Here is a 20,756-nt window from a genome sequence, read left to right as displayed (position 1 = left end):
TATCTTTATTCCCTATTAATAACATTGGGATCACTGACCTTCCTATATATTTATCTTTATTCCCTATTAATAACATTGAGATCACTGACCTTCCTATATATTTATCTTTATTCCCTATTAATAACATTGGGATCACTGACCTTCCTATATATTTATCTTTATTCCCTATTAATAACATTGGGATCACTGACCTTCCTATATATTTATCTTTATTCCCTATTAATAACATTGGGATCACTGACCTTCCTATATATTTATCTTTATTCCCTATTAATAACATTGGGATCACTGACCTTCCTATATATTTATCTTTATTCCCTATTAATAACATTGGGATCACTGGCCTTCCTATATATTTATCTTTATTCCCTATTAATAACATTGGGATCACTGACCTTCCTATATATTTATCTTTATTCCCTATTAATAACATTGGGATCACTGACCTTCCTATATATTTATCTTTATTCCCTATTAATAACATTGGCATCACTGACCTTCCTATATATTTATCTTTATTCCCTATTAATAACATTGGGATCAACCATCATTTTTACCGACGAGGCCTATAAAATACCGACCCTACTTGTGGGCCACTAACTCGTGGGCTGTTGTTGCCTGAATCAAGTTTCTGAAGTCTCCTCACAGCAGCATAATAATAAAATAAATATTATTAGCAGCAATGCCCCTGGCTAGGAATGTGTGAATTTGACCCGTTTCGCTTTGCCATAAATTCGCCAAAATGCATTAAAGTCTTTTGGCGTCAAATTTTTTTTGAGGCGTGGGGAATTCTTGCCAACGCCATGCAGGTGTATGGGCTTCATTTTAGTGGCCAAACACACCGAAATAATTGGCTCAGCCCTACACAGAGGCCGCTGATAAAGCATTACTCCTACTTTGGCCACTTTTCCAATTAATACAGGCCTGAGAATCAGAATAGGCCCCGGCATTTGAGTTCCACACAGGCCCAAACAATCCCCCATGTCAGGCCCAGTTTCCACAGAAGCAGAAGCCCCTGCCCATAAGGTGGAAGGGCAACTAAGAGTGAGGGAACACTACAGGCAACTCATTCAGTACAAATAAACAAAAATAGTTGAGTAAGAAAAATGACTTTGTTCCAAACTCAACTTTATGAGAAACATGGAAACTTTCTGAGGGAAAAAACGCCATTTTTACACACAAAAACTAGACAGGCCTCGAGGCCGTTGTTTGTATCGGTCAGTGACTCAGTACAGTCTCCCATTTGTCTGACAAAGCTAATAAATAACTTTTCATTATCCAGTAGGGACATTCCCCTGTCAGACACAACCTCACAGACAAACTGACTGAAATGCAAATGGAGTCTTTGGCAAATGAAGTCATCAGGGGCGGAGCTACACGAGCAGGCGCGTGATACGTCGGCGCACGAATGTGACGATTGACGCCGGTCTATCTCGTATGACGTGTTGCTGCTGCTACTGCGGAAGTGCCGATTTTGGAGCCAACCATGCACCGGAGAGGGGTGGGCGCGGGGGCTATCGCCAAGAAGAAACTGGCCGAGGTGACTAGAGCTTTTGTTCCACTTCCCAGTGAGGAGCTTCTGCTTTGTAAACTTACCCTACAGCTGGGAACTTGTCCCTAGTTGGGCTGCACTTAAACTACATTTCCCATCAGCGGCTTATTGTCTCCTCAGGGATTGTGGGAATTGTACTCACTACTGAGCTGAGCCTGGGGATCACGTGACAGATCTATTGCTTAGACTTCCTGCAGCAGCCAATAGATTTCTTGTTCTTATTCTATCGTTCTTGTTCTTATTGTATCATTCTTGCTGCTGCTGCTGACAGGGGTGAACTGGGAATCTGTGGGAGGTGACAAATGAAATGACAGGGGGAGGGGAAGTCTCAAACACATTTATTGGTTAGTTCCAGAGTCAGGGCTGTTCTTATTTACTAAAGAAACACTTCCCTCTAGGCTCCTCCCCTTCCCCCAATGACTCCTATATTCTTTCCTTCTATTGTGTACTCATGGGCTTCTGTATCAGACTAACTGTTTTCAGCTTAAACCTCCAGGGCTTGAGCATGCTCAGTTTGCTCCTCTCTCCCTCCCTCCTCCCATCCCTGCTGTAATCTGAGCTAGGGCTTGAGCATGCTCAGTTTGCTCCTCTCTCCCTGCTGTAATCTGAGCTCAGAGCTATGAGTGAGCAGGGAGAGATTCAGGCAGGAAGTGATGTCACACCAAGCTAATATGGCAGCTGCTATCCTAAACAAACAGAGAGAGCTTCTAGAGCTGTTTACTCCGATATGGTAAAGCATTCTGCAGAATAAATATAGTGTGATAGCTTGTACTGTTGTGGCTAATCTATTGGCAATAAAATGCCTCCGTAGCTATCCTTCTCCTTTAAAGGAGAACTAAACCCCCTTTCTTATAAAAACCCCTACCCTACACAGTCCCTGCTCCCCCCGCACAGGAGTTCTTCAGGTCTTTTTCCGGCACTTCGGTAATTGTCATCATTTTTGGAGCACGCACAGTTATAGCGAACCAGGAAAATGTTCCAACTGCGCATGCGCCGATACAGAGCTTCCTTATTGAGATTACCAAAGCGGCAAAAGATGCCCCCCCCCCGTGAGCTCCGCTTCACTGACTCTGCAACAAGGTGTAATTACCGTTTTAGGGGTATTTACTTGTTGTAACTCCTGTGCGGGCGGGGGGGGGGCTATGTAGGGTAGGGGTTTTTATTAGAAAGGAGGTTTAGTTCTCCTTTAAAGGGCAAGTTTACCAGCAAACGATCCACCACACTTCGCCAGGCACAAATTCACGACCATTACGATAATTCACCAAAATGTGAAATTGCGTCTCTGCAGCTGAATGCGGGTGAAGTTTCGCTAGTGTTAATTCGTCAGCACGAGCATTTCATGGGGAGCGTTCGCTAGCGTTCATTTCTGCCTAGAAAAACTTTGTTTGTACTCTTACACTTGGGTCAATTTGAATATATATATATATACGTCTTTATTTATTTTTTATGTCCAAGGAAGCAAAATAAAGACAAAAGACCCTCTAATGCCCTAGACATGAGCCCACCCTAAAATAAATGTGGAATAAGCCTCAAATGGTTGGGAAAGAAATGTTAACACAAAAATCTTTTAGTTAGGACTTTTTAAGGATGCACCAAATCCACAATTTTGGATTCGGCCGAATCCTTCGCGAAAGATTCGGCCAAATACCAAACCAAATTTGCATATGCAAATTAGGATTCGGGTTCTGCCGGGCAGAAGGATTCGCCCGAATCCTGGTGAAAAAGGCCGAATCCTGAACCTAATCCTGGATCCCTAGTACTTTTGAAGGCAATCCCGCTTTAAAATATGAAAAAAACGTAAACGTTTTAAAGAGCTTTTATGCGTTTCCAGCATACAGGATATGATGTCACTGACGTAAGATCGAAGAGGAAGTAGCTTCATCTTAGTTCGCCAGGTCTGATGCGATGAAGGAAACTAGCGAAAGAGGCAACATTCTGTAAAATTCGCACTTTAGAGTAACGATTATTCGTGTGAGCGAAATTCGCCTGGTGATAGGGCGAAAATACGCTAGCGACTGTTTCTTTCGTTAGCGAATTGTCCTCTACGCCTGTTAGTAATGGCGAATTTTGGCAGTAAATGGATCTGAAGAGTAAATGCATTTGAATTTGTGATTTCAGGCCAAGTACAAGGAGCGGGGAACGGTTCTTGCTGAAGATCAGCTGCTTCAGGTGGGTCCAGTGAAGGCTTTGGTGCTGAAGGACATGACTAACCCGAAAATGTGTTTTATCTCGTTCTATATCTTCTCTCTCTCCCCAGAGTCTGTTATTGATGTGGCTGAGATGTGCCGTCAGTTCAGCTTAAAGGAGAACCAAACCCTTTATATTAAATCCCGCTACCCTACATCGACCCTCCAGCCTTGGTGTTACCCTCGGTAAATGCCCCTAACTCTTTACTTACCCCTCATTGCTGATTCAGGGAATCGGAGTTCACTCTTCAGTAATCTTCGTGAATTAAGCGCCGTACCAGCGCATGCGCAGTTGGAGCGGCCTGCCGCTTTTTTAACAACTGCGCATGTCGCCTGTGAACTCCGATGCGCTGAATCTGCAACGACGGGTAAGTAAAGAGTTAGGGGCTTCTTACCAAGGGTAACACCTAGGCTGGGGGTCTATGTAGGGTAGGGGATTTTAATATAAAGGGTTCGGTTCTCCTTTAAAGGGGTGGTTCAACTTTAAGTTAACTTTTAGTATACTATAGAATGGCTAATTATAAGCAACTTTACAATTGGTCTTCATTAGTTATTTATTGTTTTTGAATAATTTGCCTTCTTCTTCTGACTCTTTCCTGATTTTAAATGAGGGTCACTGACCCCCATCTAAAAACAAATGCTTTGCTGGACTACCATTGTATTGAGATTGTCTTTATTTGCCTCATCTTTCGATTCACAATCCGGTCTCTAATTTAGAAACTGTGCATGGTTGCTAGGGGAATTTGGACCCTAGCAACCAGACGGCTGAAATTGCTGAATAAAAAGCTAAATAAGTCAAAATCCACAAATAATAAAAAATGAAAACCAATTGCAAGTTGTCTCAGAATGTCGCTCTCTACATCCTACTAACAGTTCATTTAAAGGGGAACAACCCCTTTCAGGGACATGGTTATCCCTATAAATAATAAGTCCAATATTGGTGCAGGACTTGTAAAGGTCTCGCCCTGTTCTTTTTCAGATGTCCAAGCAGTTGGAGATGTTCAAAACCAACCTGGAAGAGTTTGCCAGTAAACACAAGCAAGAGATCCGTAAAAACCCTCAGTTCAGAGTCCAGTTCCAGGATATGTGCGCCACCATTGGGGTGGATCCTCTGGCCTGTAAGATATTCCTATTTATTCTCTTATCAACCTCTACATTGGCCATTGTTGTCCCAGTAACATCTCGCTGTCTGACTTTACAGCCGGCAAAGGGTTCTGGTCGGAGATGCTGGGCGTTGGAGACTTTTATTACGAGCTCGGGGTTCAGATAATCGAAGTGTGTCTGGCGCTCAAACACCACAATGGAGGTCAGTAAAAAAGGAGGATATTTTATTTGTTTAAAGGGATGGTTCATATTTAAGTTAACTTTTAGTTTATTATAGAGAGGCTGATTCTTAGCAACTTTTCAGTTATAGTTTTTTAATAATTTGCCTTCTTTTGCTAGGGGAATGTGGACCCTAGCAACCAGATTCCTGCTGAAATCTTTCATCTTTCTATTCAGGCCTCTCCTATTCATATTCCAGTCTCTCATTCAAATCAATGCATGGTTGCTAGGGGAATGTGGACCCTAGCAACCAGATTCCTGCTGAAATCTTTCATCTTTCTATTCAGGCCTCTCCTATTCATATTCCAGTCTCTTATTCAAATCAGTGCATGGTTACTAGGGGAATTTGGGCCTTAGCAACCAGCTACCTGCTGAAATCTTTCTATTCAGGCCTCTCCTATTCATATTCCAGTCTCTCATTCAAATCAATGCATGGTTACTAGGGGAATGTGGACCCTAGCAACCAGATTCCTGCTGAAATCTTTCATCTTTCTATTCAGGCCTCTCCTATTCATATTCCAGTCTCTTATTCAAATCTATGCATGGTTGCTAGGGGAATGTAGACCTTAGCTACCTGAGTGTCTATAATGCAGATTGAGGAGTTGCTGAATAAAAAGCAAAATAACTCAAACATTAAATAAAAAATGAAAACCAATTGCAAATTGTCTCAGAATATCCCTCTCTACATCCTACTAACAGTTAACTCAAAGGTGAACAACCCCTTTAATGCCAGAGGCAAAAACTGAAACTAAAAAAAATATAATGAAGACCCATTGCAAAGTTGCTAGAAACAGGATATTGTAGAACATACTAAAAGTTAACTAACTTCAAATCGGGGTCACTGACCCCATCTAAAAAACAAATGCTCTGTAAGGCTACCAATGTTTTATTATTGTTACTTTTTATTTCTCATCTTTCTATTCAGGCCTCTCCTATTCATATTCAAATCAATGGATGGTTGCTATGGTAATTTGGACCCTAGCAACCAGATGGCTGAAATTGCCAACTGGAGAGTTGCTGAATGAAAAGCTAAATAACACAAAAAACACAAATAATATAAAATGAAAACCAATTGCAAATTGTCTCAGAATATCTTTCCCTACGTCATACTGACAGTTCATTTAAAGGGGAACAACAGAAATAAATAAAAATGTAGCACCAGCTCAAGGCATTCTGCGCAATTGCTAGCTCAATGGTGCAAATAAAATATGGGTGCACCTAGAGAAATGCGAGTGGTGTGTAGGCATTTTAGCTTCTCGAGTCTCGTTTCGTCTTGCCAACGGATAGACCTGTAGTTCAGCAACACATAAATAGCCCAACACTGACTGTAGCTTGTTTCCTTCTAGGTCTGATCACACTGGCTGAGCTCCACCAGCAGGTACTGAAAGGCCGAGGGAAACTGGCTCAGGACGTCAGTCAGTGAGTATCATGAAATCTCATTAACAACAGACAGAGCTGCGCTAAAGCACAACGAGCTGAGCCGACGTTCTTTTTCAGGGATGACATCATTCGCGCAATTAAAAAGCTGAAAGTTCTCGGTAACGGATTTGGGATTATCCCAGTGGGAGGTTCTTATCTGGTCCAGTCGGTTCCCGCTGAGCTCAACATGGATCACACGGTTGTCCTGCAGCTCGCAGAGGTAAGTGACACTGCTGATCAGCGGCGCCACCACGATTGGGCGTTTCTCCTTCTTTAAAGGGGAACTATCGCGAAAATAAAAATGTAATATAGGCTTCCTCGTACTGAAATAAGAAACTTTCTAAATACAATCAATTAAATATTCTGTATTGTTTCTGAAATAATCAAGTTTATGTTCACTATTCCTCTCTCAGCATCTGTTTCTCTTCATTCTCTCTTCATGCTGCAGTTGGGTGTCAGATATTCATTGACAGTAAGATCCAATATATCTTATTAGGGATGCACTGAATCCAGGATTCGGCCTTTTTCAGCAGGATTCAGATTTGGCCGAATCCTTCTACCCGGCCGATCCGAATCTGCAAATTAGGGGTGGGGAGGGAAATCGTTTTTGTGACAAAACAAGGAAGTAAAGAATGTTTTCCCCTTCCCATTCCTAATTTGCATTTGCAAATTAGGATTCAGTTCGGTATTCGGCCGAATCCAAAATAGTGGATTCGGTGCATCCCTATAGGGGGGCTTCCTTTCCTAGCAGATGAATTAGAGGTCACTCAAATAACTGATTCCAGTACAAACAAAATCTAACAAAATAACTGCCTTTTGCACAAATCCTGCATGTAGAGAGACATGATGTCTGGTGAGTTTAATAGAGTGACCTCTAATACATCTTCTAGGCAAAAGGAGCCCCCCTATAAGATATATTGGATGTAACTGTCAGTGAATATGTGACACCCAACTGCTGCATGAAGACAAAATGAAGAGAAACAGATGCTGAGAGAGGGATAGTGACGATAAACTTGATTATTTCAGAAATGGTATAGAATATTTGATTGTATTAAGAAAGTTCAGTGTGATGGAGCTTATATTACATTTCCATTTCCACGATAGTTCTCCTTAAGGGCTCTTACAGACGAGCGTTTTTACCTGCGTTCCGTTTTTCTGCATTCAGCCGCAGGGGAGCGCAGGAATAGACGCATTACATTTTTTCCAATAGGGCTGTACTCACACAGGCGCGTGTAGGCGCTGAACGCAGGTTGAGACGCAATATGCTGCATTTTTCCTGCGTTCGGCGCCTACACGCGCCTGTGTGAGTACAGCCCCATTGGAAAAAATGTAATGCGTCTATTCCTGCGCTCCCCTGTGGCTGAACGCAGAAAAACGGAGCGCAGGTAAAAACGCTCGTCTGTAAGAGCCCTTAAAAATACGCCACGTGTCGTGAGCCTAAAGGTTATCCAATAGCTGTGAGGAGATTCTCTCTTTAACTTCTCTGTTTTTTTTCTCTGCAGAAAAAGGGATTTGTGACGGTTGGTGAAATTAAATCAAGTTTAAACTGGGAAACGGAAAGAGCTAAACACGTTCTGGTGAGTATAATAATCTTCAGTATAAACCAGTGCTGGGGTCTCAATGTCTCCTCCGCACTGCACAGTGGCACAGAGCGTCATTTAATTCAATTGCCCCAATTTTACCCATGAAATTGAACAAGCTCCAAATTCACTTGCAAGATGCGGCTGTGCATAGTGGGGGGCCTCATGGGCAGCAGCTGCTAAACGGGAAAAGCCCAACATTGGGAGTATTTCGGCACTTTCCTGATAACCACTTTCCTTGTACCGATCCAGGAGCACTTACTAAAGGAAGGTCTGGCTTGGATAGACTCTCAGGCTCAAGGTGAAGCCCAGTATTGGCTACCAGCTCTCTTTACTGCACTTTATTCTCAAGAAATTAATATGGAAGAAAACGGAGGACCTTCTTGATCTGCTGTGGGCCGTTTTACTGAAGTCGCTTTTACTACACTGGTCTCTTCTACAGAAAAAGCCTCTTTGGGGAAAATCAGTCACCTGGGAGGACTGGAGAAATTCATAACTTCTACTTGTTCATACGCTGCAGATCTTTAGCCTCTTCTTTTTCTCTCTCCTCCTGTCACACGGTTTCCCCATATCGTACCCACCTGGTGAGTTTAAGGAGATCAGTTGCAGGCCTTGTTCTATAGACTAAGCTTTGGGAAAGTATCAGCTCCTAGGCTCAATGTCTGCTGGGGTTGCTGTTGGATTAGTAGGACAATACTCCTATCCATGGCTACAGCTGAAACCCATCATGGACTTTTTTTTTTTTTTTCTTTTTTAGAAATGTTCGGATTTTGATGTCAGACTGTACAGGTTCTGCTTTAGTCATGGTGAGAGTACAAATAAAAAGCTTCTCTTTCTGGAATAAAAACCTTTTAATAGACACACTGCAGCCGGTTTATATTTAACTTTAACCCTTTATGCCAGCGAGTAACTAACTAGGGTCTTTAAGTTTTCTGTTTCTGGATGAAAAACTAAAAACAGTAACATTCCTCAAACATTGTCGCATGCTGTGGATTCTTGGTCTGAGTATAAACACAGCCCCATAATCTGCTCCTAAACCCCAAAAAGAATTGTGATGTACCGGCACCTGGAGTTAGAGTCCTGCAACGGGTCGGGTTACCCACAAAAACCTGCCGGTTGGAGATAGAAGTTTCAGGAGCGGGTACAAACGTGGGTCGTGGTTCTCTGGGTTTGCGGGTCTTCTCAATAGCGAGTTTTACTCCTTTTTTCTGATCACGCCTACTTCCAATGATGTCACTTCCGGTTTACGACAGCACTTCCTGTTTCTTGATGGTCAGCGGATGGGTTTGCAGATAAGGTACTTGCGGTTAAGGTTGCGTTTATCAAATTCAGCGCAGGACTCTACCCGGAGCATCAGGCCACGTGCCGACATAGGGAGCACAATTTGGCACCGAAATGCACACTCACGCGGTTAACACTATAAATTCAAAGCATTTTGGGGCACAATTGCTGTAGACGGATGATCTTTCTCATGGAAATGAGCCATTATCAGAAAAAGGATCTGAGCTAAAGAATCCGATATACCTCCCAGTGTTTTGGTATGATTGAGAAACCAAATTGCTTTATTACAAAACTATATATGCAAAAAGGTAAATTACATAGTCAATTGCAGATACACATTCGTCTCACACAAATGCAGCGTTTATGGAAACAACACACGTTGCACCACCGCACTCACCTCTAAGCGCTCAGTTGTTTAGTAGAATCCGGTGCATTAAATGGAGCAACATAAATCACTAGTAATCACTGCACAGCCCGGTGCTGCGGGTACTTTCTAGTAACACAAGCTCATCCATCTACTACTCAACTCAATGGGGTGCTGAGTTCCGCTAATAGTGTGGCAGCAATAAGGAGTCTGTAGGGAAGTGAAAGGCAGATGCAATTAAAGAGCAGACCAGAAACCATTATAGCACAGGACTATGAAGATCAAGGTATATCTAGTATAAGTGATTCTAGAGCAACCAGACTTTACCGAGTAATCGTTGAAGATGATTTGCTGCTCCTATGAGTAGTGAAATGTCTTCAATGATAACCGCAAAGTCCAGTTGCTCTAGACATAGTACATAGTTCAGTGTTCACTGAAGCGATTAAAGGAAAAAATTAGGGATGCACCCAATCCACTATTTTGGATTCCGCGAACCCTCGAATCCTTAGAAAGATTTGGCCGAATACCGAACCCTAATTTGCGAATGCAAATTAGGGGTGGGAAGTAGAAAACATTTTTTACTTCCTTGTTTTGTGAGTCACGCGATTTCCCTTCCGCAACTTATTTGCATATGCAAATTAGGATTCAGATCCGGTTTGGCTGGGCAGAAGGATGCGACAAATCCGAATCCCGCTGGAAAAGGTCGAATCCCGTAACGAATCCTGGATTCGGTGCATCCCTAGAAAAAATATACGCCAGCTTGTAGGGAAAGATGTAGATATTGATGTTCTGAGACAGTTTGCAGTTGGTCATTATTATTTTTGTGGTTATCAGTGCGGCAGCTTTTCAGTCTGGTATTTCAGCGGCTGATCTTATTCACCCTAACAACCAGGCAGGGATTGAATGACAGACTGGAATAGAATTAGGCGAAGGAGTAGTAATAGCAATAATATCGTAGCCTCGTGGAGCAATGGTTATTTGTCTGTTATCCCTCATCTTAAAGAGGTTTAAACAACCTTGTAGTAATAGAATGGCCAATGCTAAACAACTTTTCCATTGGTTTTCATTATTTATTTATTTGCTTTTTTCTTCTGACTTTTTCCAGCTTTCAAATGGGCGTCGCTGACCCCATCTAAAAAGCTCTGAAAGGCTGCACATTTATTTTGTTGCTAATTTGTATTAGTCCTCTTTCTATTCAGGCCTCTCCTATTCATATTCCAGTCTCTTATTCACATCAGTGCATGGTTGCTAGGGGAATGTAGACCCTAGCTACCAGAGTGTTTATTGAGGAGCTTCTGAATAAAAAGCTAAATAACTCAAACATTAAATAATAAAAAATGAAAACCAATTGCAAATTGTCTCAGAATATCCCTCTTTACATCATACTGACAGTTAGGCAAACAACCCCTTTAACGCAAGAGGCAAATACTGAAACTATAAAAAAATAATGAAGACCAATTGCAATTTTGCTAGAAACAGGATATTCTAGAACAAAGTAAAAGTTAACTAAACGGGTGAAAAACCCCTTTAAAGGGGTTGTTCACCTTCCAAACCCCTTTTTTTTTTAGTTGTTTTTAGATTGTTCCCCAGAAATAACGACTTTTTCAATTACTGTCCATTATTTATTTTTTACTGTTTTTCCAAAATCTTAAAGTTTATCTCTGGTGTTTGAGTCTGACAGCTCAATAATTCTAATGCAGACTCTAAACTGTTATAATTTTGCAACATTTAGTTATAATTAGTTGCTACAATTAGTTGATCCATTTCTCAGCAGCATCTCTGGAGTATCAGCAACTATTGTATCAACTCTAACAGCTGCCTGTAATGAAACCCAGAGATTCTGCTCAGCGGGGACAAAAATAAGAAATGGATCAACTAAATGTATCCATTTAGAACAGTTTACAGGGTCGGCGACCCCCCCCCCCCATTTTTCAGAAGGTGAAAAATGACACTTTACACTTCAATATTAGAAAAACGGTCACAAATAAGACAGTCGTTATATCTGCTGATATATCTGAAAACAACTCGTTCTTTGAAAGTGAACCTTTAACAGGTTACAGATGTCTGTATTTAGATTTAGGAACAGTTCTGGCAACAAATGCTGCAATTCTATCCCCGCATTAAATGTGCTTGAGTATGTTACGCAGGCTCCAGTCTGTGCTTTACAGTAATGAGACTGAGCAACTAGAGCAAGCACATCCGTCATTTTATAATACAGAAGGACTATAAAGTATTATTTAAACTTGCATTAAAGGGGAAGTATATTGTTACTAAAACTGCAGCGTAGTTCCACCGCTACAGCAATTGTCACACATTTGCCCTTGACACAAAAAGGCCTCAGACTGTAACTAGGAAACAGTCCAACTGTCACCTGCAGTGCTGCCAGTATAGGTCGCCCAGAGTTTCCCCCGTGGGATTTTAGGCTTTAAAGTGGCTTATTTTAAAGATCGTGATTGGATTTAGGGCTAGGACACATGATTTAACCCTTTACATACAGACATGTAAGCAAAAAAAAAAGATCCAACATTTAATTCTGTGATCTGGGCCACTGCAAAGCCACGTCCACATTTATAATTTGTAACCAAAACAATGACATGCTTTAAAAAAAAAAGGACCAGAGACAAAATCAAGGTTTCTGATCCAAAATCCCTTTGTTTTCTTTTAGAAGAGAAACCCCTAAATGCTCCTTGTCCCCATATCTCCGATGTAGAATTGCATTAGGCTGACACAAAGACAGAAAACAGGCTGAACACACTCACTGCCAGCTCTAGTCAACCCATCACAAAGGATTGCAAGCTCAATGGAAACACCACCCTAATTGTAGCAATATTAAAGGGGGGGTGGTTCACCTTTGAGGTAACTTTTAGTATATTATAGAATGTCCAATTCGTAGCTACTTTACAATTGGGCTTCATTATTTATAGGGATGCACCAAATCCAGGATTCGGCCTTTTTCAGCAGGGTTTGGATTCAGCCAAATCCTTCTGCCCAGCTGAACCGGATCCTAATTTGCATATGTAAATTATGGGCGGGGAAGGAAATTGCGCAAGTTTTTGTCACGTTTTTGGCAATGTTTCCCCTTCCCACCCCTAATTTGCATATGCAAATTAGGAATCGGATTTAGTTCGGTATCCGGCCGAATCGTGAAGGATTCGGGGGATCGGCCGAATTCAAAATAGTGGATTCTAATTATTTATGTGTTATACTTTTTGAGTTATTTTCTTCTGATTCTTTCCAGCCTTCAAATCAAATGCTCTATAAGACTACAGATTTAATGTTATTGCTTCTTTTTATTCCTCATCTTTCTATTCAGGCCTCTCCTATTCATATTCCAGTCTCTTATTCAAATCAGTGCATGGTTGCTAGGGGAATTTGGTCCTTAGCAACCAGATATCTTTCATCTTTCTATTCAGGCCTCTCCTATTCATATTCCAGTCTCTTATTCAAATCAGTGCATAGTTGCTAGGGGAATTTGAACCCTAACAACCAGATGCCTGCTGAAATCTTTCATCTTTCTATTCTGGCCTCTCCTATTCATATTCCAGTCTCTTATTCAAATCAGTGTATGGTTGCTAGGGGAATTTGAACCCTAGCAACCAGATTTCTGAAACGGCAAACTAAAAAGCTGCTGAATAAAAAGCTAAAGTCGAAAACCACAAATAATAAAAAATGAAAACCAATTGCAAATAGTCTCAGAATATCGCTATCTACATCATACTAACAGTTACTTTAAAGGTGAACAACCCCTTTATGACTTTAGAAGCCTTGGCTGATTCCCATAGCAAACATCTACGTACAACATCTATATAGACAAAGCCCAGAGGGCACAAGACAAAGTGCATTTCTTTTCGTGGGGGTGAAAAAGCAAATTAAAAAGTAGTGGATTCTGGCAAATCTGACAAAAAAAAAAAAAAAAGGCATTTGTCGCGCGCTTGAGATCACGTGGCTGGATCCTGCTCTCCCACCGTCAAACTCTTTGGCTTGTGGGGAGCAACACATGAGTATTCTGCAGAGAGGAGAGAAGAATCTCATATTATAACAAAGTGCTGCAGCTCTGGTGAGCAATCCAAATGCCATGATTCGGAATCCGTTCCACAAAAGCTTTATCCCCCCGCCATTGTCTCCGTAACAATTAGAGTGTTCGCTCTTCGCTGCGTCCGTACAGCATCCAAGGCAATGAGGCTCCGTGTAACAACAAGGTCCTATCTTGTCATGATACTCGCTAAAATAACAGTCTGAAGTGAGGACACAGCAAGTGCTACACAGTGACGTCCCCGTAGATTTAAGGGTTTGAGCTTCCCTGTGTGTCTGTTTCTGTCTCTGAGGAGCTGGAGTCAGAGTCTATATCCACAGTCTCTCTCCGGTGCTTCTCCCTCACTCTCTGGTGAATGGTCTGCAGGCGGCTCAGCAAAGACTGATAATCAAAGTGACCTCGCTTCTCTCCAAATGGATCCTGAAACGGCAGCAAAGACAATAAACACAGACAATAGGGCGCTTTGTTGTTGGAAAACAAAGCGCTTCAAGTGCCATCCCGCCAGTGATTTAGATTCTAGGAGGCAGTTTAGGGAGATGTCGCCCCGAAGAAGAGGAGATTTGTCCCCGGGCGACTAATCTCCCCAAACTGCCTCCTGCCAGCTAGAATCTAAATCGATGGCTGGATGGCACTTGTAACTCTTTGTTTTTCAAAGTTGCCTCACGAGGAAACTTCAGGCGACTACAGAAAACTAAGCGCTCCGCTCACATTTGGGGAGATTAGTCGCCTGGCGACAAATCTCCTTTTCTTCAGGGCGACTAATCACCACCCGAACTGCCTCCCGCCAGCTAGAATCTAAATCGATGGCTGGAGGCAGTTCGGGTGGTGATTAGTCGTCCTGAAGAAAAGGAGATTTGTCGCCGGGCGACTAATCTCGCCAAATGTGAGCGTGTGCCCTTACAGGCCAGAAAGAAATTACCTGCATGTTTTGCCCTTGTAGGTGAAATCTATCTTTGCAAACTGCTTCATAAAAGTCATAATATTCCATAAATGATTTTTCCATTACACTCCTATGAGAGAGAGAATAGAGATGGTCAATGTAGTCATGGTTATTGCCTATAGACAATACTTACACAATATAAATGATTATTTCATGGTCACTACTATAACAGAGGAGAACTGCCTGTTCCTTGGATGTTCTATATTTCCAACCGCCAGGATACCAGAGCAGCTTTCATCTATAGGTGTAAATGTGCTGCAGTGGTGCATGGCAGTTATTCCTTAGTGGGTTGTACATCAGACACAAATGCCATTATTAATTCCACATGCAGCAAGTGACGCCATTCAGACACAAAAGGTGGCGGGACCATGTGCAGAAACCATTGTCGGACACCAAAACTTATTTGCACCCATATTGGCGGAATTCATTTAGAGTATGTGTCAACAATTATAATGGAATTCTAGAAAAGCTGCTGATCTCTTATTTGGAAGGATAAGCCTCCCTCAGCCTTTATTATTTTTCAGCTATGAGTGCACAGAGTTTCCATAGCCAGGGGGGGGGTCCTGCAGAAAGAAATGTAAGTAGGGAAGTGAAAGGCTTTGAAGGTTTATCCATATGCATAAAGGGGTGGTTTGTCTTTAAATTAACCTTTATTATGTTATAGAACAGCCAATTCTAAGCAACTCTTCAATTGGTTTTCATTATTTTTTTATAGTTTTATAGTTATTTGCCTTTTTTTTCTGACTCTTTGCAGCTTTCAAATGGGCGTCGCTGACCCCATCTAAAAAATGTTATTGTTACTTTTTATTACTGATCCTTCTACTCAGGCCTCTCCGATTCATATTCCAGTCTCTTATTCAAATCAATGCATGGTTGCTAGGGGAATTTAGACCCTAGTTACCAGATTGCTTAAGATGCAAATTGAAGAGCTGCTGAATAAAAAGCTAAATAACTCAAACATTAAATAAAAAATGAAAACCAATTGCAAATTGTCTCAGAATATCCCTCTCTACGTCATACTTAAAGTTATCTCAAAGGTGAACAACCCCTTTAACAAGGTGCCCAACAGCGGATTGTACCTTAAAGGGCATCTGTTGGGCAAAAATAGTATCCCCAACCAAAGGTGTGGGCTAATAGAGCTAATAAAGCCTGCACTCTGGTTGGGGGGTAACAGTATTTGTTTCTTTTATTATGTTGCCCCCTGTCAGTGCTAGGCCACCCTATCTGGGGGGGAGCTCCAGGCACAAGCAGCTATATTGGGGCACACACATGTGCATAATGAGCAAATGCTGCAACTAATGTGCATGAATTCAGAAGCGCATTATGTGCATGCGCTTTACAAGGCCGCTTGCACCAGGAACTCCCCCCTGGATGAAGTGTCCTATCGCCGGTGGGGGGGCAAATTAAAAAAAACTACTGTTACCCCCCAACTGGATTGCAGGCTCTATTAGCTCTATTAGCAAGCACCTTTGGGTGGGAATAACATTTTTACCCAACAGTTATCCATACTAAACTTTGTAACACTGTAAGAAATACACATTTCTGCAAATGCAACAAACCTTAATGCATCAGGACACTGGCACTTGCCCTCCAGCATCTCACAAACCGCTACCCGAATGGTCTCATGCCGAATGCACTCATTGTAGTTCTTGCTGTCCCCCGAGTGCCTCTCCTTAAAATGCAAGTGAAACGGTGGGTCAGTCACCAGTATGAGAACCAACAATCCTGCCGCAGTGAAACAAAAGCTTTTACCTGCTCAAAGCCCGGCTCATTGTGATAGGGATTCTCCGTCATGAGAGACTGGATAGAAATGAGCACTGACGACAGACTCTGAGCTGGACTCCATGCAGGTCCTGTCCAAGTTCTGCAATGTCAATCCAAGTCATTATTTTTCCCATGTGAAAAGGGAATTCATGCAAATACTTTGAAGGTTCAATAGCACGTTAATCACAGAGGCTTTGCTCTAAATTCAGCATCTTCATTTTAAAGCAGAAATTTAAAGGATAGTGACACATTCCACATTTAGCAGGAAAACTTCAATATACCTTTAATATGTATATTCAGTGGTTGGGGGGGGATCAGTGGTTGGGGGGGATCAGTGGTTGGGGGGGATCAGTGGTTGGGGGGGATCAGTGGTTGGGGGGGATCAGTGGTTGGGGGGGATCAGTGGTTGGGGGGGGATCAGTGGTTGGGGGGGATCAGTGGTTGGGGGGGGATCAGTGGTTGGGGGGGATCAGTGGTTGGGGGGGATCAGTGGTTGGGGGGGGGGATCAGTGGTTGGGGGGGATCAGTGGTTGGGGATCAATGTTGTAGAGAGTTAGTAATGGGCATGAAGGGATATGTCCTGACAGCCCCACTGTGGGGAGGAGGCAAAATAGGAAAGCACAGGGTCACGGGTACAGGGACACTAAATAAGTTAAGTCTCCCTATCCCCTTGATGACATTTGTAGTCTGTTGTCCCCAGCATATGTGAATTAAACATATACAGGTATGGGACCGGTTATCCAGAATGCTCAGGACCTGGGGTTTACTGGATAACGTATCTTTTCTTAATTTGGATCTTCATACCTTAAGTCTACTAGAAAATCATGTAAACATTAAATAAACCCAATAGACTGGTTCTGCTTCCAATAAGGATTAATTGTTTAGATTAATTGTTAATTGGGATCATGGTTTTATTATTACAGGTAAAAAAATGGGAGAGAACCTTTCTTTAATAAGGAGCTTTCTGGATTACGGATCCCACACCTGTACTAATATTCTGCCTGCCAGCACTTACCCTAGAATACTCAGGCAGACCTTGCCATTGCGGTAGAAATTGGGGTTAAACCTCACGGTATTATTCCCCGTTGTCATCAGCTTAACCCGGGGTGGGTGTATTGGGTAGTCTGGGGGACAGCGGAACAGGAACAAGAAGAAACCACCTTCATAAGGGGTGTCAAACGGGCCAGTGATGAGCGCATGGATCTGGGGAAAAACAACAGAGAGCCTCAGAGACACAGTAAAGTTGCTTCTATTCATATATTTGAATGTATATTGAATGCAATATAAAATAATAAAATTAAAGAATCCAGTTCAAATAAAACACTACCTTTGTCATGTCGTGAGGATCAGGCACCACAAACATCCCAGGGGGCGGCTCTTTATAAATGGACATGATATCCCTAGAATAAAAGAGAAAGGAAGGGAGAGGTTATTGAGCTTTGCTGAAAAACATGAAACGAAAGTAAAAGGAACACGGGATTGTGAAACAAGGAAGGGAGTTCCCAGCTTCACCACAAAGTCACAACAATCCACAGTATAAATATATAATTAGACGTGGCTGATCAGCAATGAAGAGAGAAATGACATGGCAGCACAGAAACCAGTGTATCCTGCATTAGAATCCATTAGGAGCTAAGGACACATTTAGTGTAAAATTCAACATTTCTAGGCAAATTTTTTTTGGGCTTTAACTCTCCTTTAGGTAATAAAAAATAATCTTGGGTTAAAAATATCTACCTATTCTTTCATTTAAAAAAAAAAAAACATTATATGTCTGTTTGTTTTGATGGAGACAACGAGCTGTGTATAAACAAACCCCTCCCAGATGCAGTTTGCCAGTTAAAGAGAAGCTTGATATATACAGAGGCTTGTCTGGGGACGGCCTTACTTTGCTCCTCCCACAACTGCTCTTGGGAACCAAGGAAGCTGGAAAGTGAAGTCGCTTTCATTGTCCCAAACCCATGGACATTCCTTCATTCAAGCAACAGGCCAAAGGGATTCTCAGTAATAACTGGGCACAGAAGGAAGAGGGTCCCTTTACTTTCTCATTAGCCACTCGTTTGGCTTGTGAGTGTTCAAACCTGACTGATGAAGGAACTGAGTGATACTCGTTGTACAGAGACACTGGCTCAGGTCATTGGCCAACACACACTCACCAATAATCATTCCAATAAATCAGCACATACACATACATATATATATATACATACACATACATATATACATACAGTACATATATACACACATACACACAGTACATATATATATATATATATACACATACACATACACACATACACACAGTACATACAGTACATATATATATACATACACATACATATATACACATACACACAGTACATACAGTACATATATATATACATACACATACATATATACACATACATACAGTACATATATACACACATACACACAGTACATACACATACATATATACACATACACACAGTACATACACATACATATATACACATACACACAGTACACACAGTACATATATATATATATATAATACACAAAAGCCATGAATATCTTGTAAATTATATCCTTATAAACGGTGAGTAGTGATGTCATCAGTTATAAACGGTGAGTAGTGATGTAATTTCTGTCACATGACTCACTAAAATTTGTGTATTATAATAAATAAAGTACCCCCAGTTGTAAAATATGAGGATATTATAAGTTACCTCGGAGTTCCATGACCTGTATAAATACACTCGGCCTTCGGCCTCGTACTTTTATATGGTCATGAAACTCCTCGGTAACTTATAATATCCTTATATTTTACAAGAGGGGGTACTTTATTCACTATATATACACATACATACAGTACATACAGTACATATATACACACACACACCTTTACATGTAAATGCTTCTGACTGTACATCCCTAATTAATATGCTCATCACCCCCAGATGTGGCCACTGCCGTGCTGCATTGCCATTGGTCTGTGAACCCCCTTATTTACATGCCCTCCAGATCCTCATGTGGCCCCTGTCATCCTGCGTTGTTAGCTCTGTCTGTGAACCCCGATTTATATGCCCCCTCCCCCAGATGTGGGACCTACCCTCCTGCACTGCCAATTCTGAGAACCCCCTGATTCATATGCCCCCCTCCCCTAGATTTAGTCTTTGCATCCCGCGCTGTCAGCCCCATCAGACGTCCCCGCTTTATACGGCACCTGCATTGCCTGTGAACCCCAAGATTTATATGACTTCACCTGCACTGCCAGCTCTGTCTGAGATCCCCCTAATGTATGCCCCCCTCCCCCACGTGTGGCCCCTCTCATCCTGCGCTGTCAGCTCTATAAATCCCCTCATTTCTACGTCTCCCCAGATGTGGCCCCTGACATCAGTCAGTGAACCCCCAGATCCTATGTCCCTCCCACTGGATGTGGCCCCAGTCACCCTGCAGTGTCAGAGAACCCCCTAATGTATATGCCCCTCCCCCTAATGTATATGCCCCTCCCCCACATGTGGCCCCTCACATTCAGCACTGACAGCTCTATCAACCCCCTCATTTCTACGTGTCCCCTGATTGATATGCTCCCCTCCCCCATGTGTGGCCCCTGTTATCAGTCAGTGAACCCCCAGAAGTCTCTGTCCCTCCCATTGGATGTGGCCCCTGTCAGGGAGAGAGAGAACCCCTATTTGTTTGGCTCCTCCCCCAGCCTCTGTCACCTCTTTATCCGCAGCACACACTGAGTGGAAGCCCTCTCATTATCCCAGTCAGCGCTGGCCGAGGGGTCCCACACGGAGGAGGTGGTTAGAAGAGACGTCCCGGGTGTCTGGAGGCCGCTCAGATGAGGAACGACCCCGCCGCCTGCCGCAGCCCCTGGGAGAATAATCGCTTCAGCCGCTGGACTTTCCGCCATTCCGCTTCGCACTTACTTCCGGGACTCCGGGGCAACGAGACAACGGGGGAAAGAAAGTACTGCCGACATAGAGACAACAAACCAGAGCGTCAGAGTCGGAAGTTGTAATGGGCGAGGTTATAGCGCGTAGGTTGAGCTGTGGGAGAGAGCGGGGAGCTTCCTGCCATTAGGCTCATCCTATTGGTGCGTAATTATCGCTCAGAAACTGTCGCTGGCTGGGCTGGAAGCAGCCATTTTGTTGGTTTGTATCGTCCCCCTGGCTGAACCCCAAGTCACTACGGTGGTGGCGCAGATAAACTGCTTGGGTTTGTCTGATGTCCTTGTCCTGTGGGGTCGGGAAAGACCTGGTTCTAAATGTGGGTGTCCCCCTTTAAATTAACTGTCAGTATGAAGTAGAGAGGGATATTCTGAGACAA

The 20,756-nt window shown here is 42.6% G+C and overlaps 2 protein-coding genes across 3 annotated transcripts; one reads left to right on the top strand and one right to left on the bottom strand.

The window, feature by feature from the left end:
• The first annotated feature begins 1,447 nt into the window (after positions 1–1,447).
• snf8.S (SNF8, ESCRT-II complex subunit S homeolog) lies at positions 1,448–8,921 on the top strand. Of its 2 annotated transcripts, none has more exon segments than NM_001193413.1 (8): positions 1,448–1,540; positions 3,671–3,721; positions 4,718–4,856; positions 4,940–5,044; positions 6,408–6,480; positions 6,559–6,700; positions 7,983–8,057; positions 8,313–8,921. In NM_001193413.1, coding segments are annotated over 8 exon segments (774 nt in total). In that variant the 5' UTR covers positions 1,448–1,486; the 3' UTR covers positions 8,448–8,921.
• Positions 8,922–12,219: 3,298 nt separating this feature from the next.
• Positions 12,220–20,415, bottom strand: ube2z.S (ubiquitin conjugating enzyme E2Z S homeolog). Its single transcript, NM_001086565.1, is given in 7 exon segments — positions 12,220–14,158; positions 14,658–14,748; positions 16,238–16,350; positions 16,431–16,542; positions 17,458–17,645; positions 17,770–17,842; positions 20,147–20,415. Coding segments are annotated over 7 exon segments (942 nt in total). The 5' UTR covers positions 20,341–20,415; the 3' UTR covers positions 12,220–13,987.
• Positions 20,416–20,756: the final 341 nt, after the last annotated feature.

The sequence above is a fragment of the Xenopus laevis genome, chromosome 9_10S (assembly GCF_017654675.1).
Source record: "Xenopus laevis strain J_2021 chromosome 9_10S, Xenopus_laevis_v10.1, whole genome shotgun sequence".
NCBI classification, from domain to species: domain Eukaryota; kingdom Metazoa; phylum Chordata; class Amphibia; order Anura; family Pipidae; genus Xenopus; species Xenopus laevis.
Note: the sequence above shows the minus strand (reverse complement) of the source record. Positions and strands in the feature narration are given on the sequence as shown.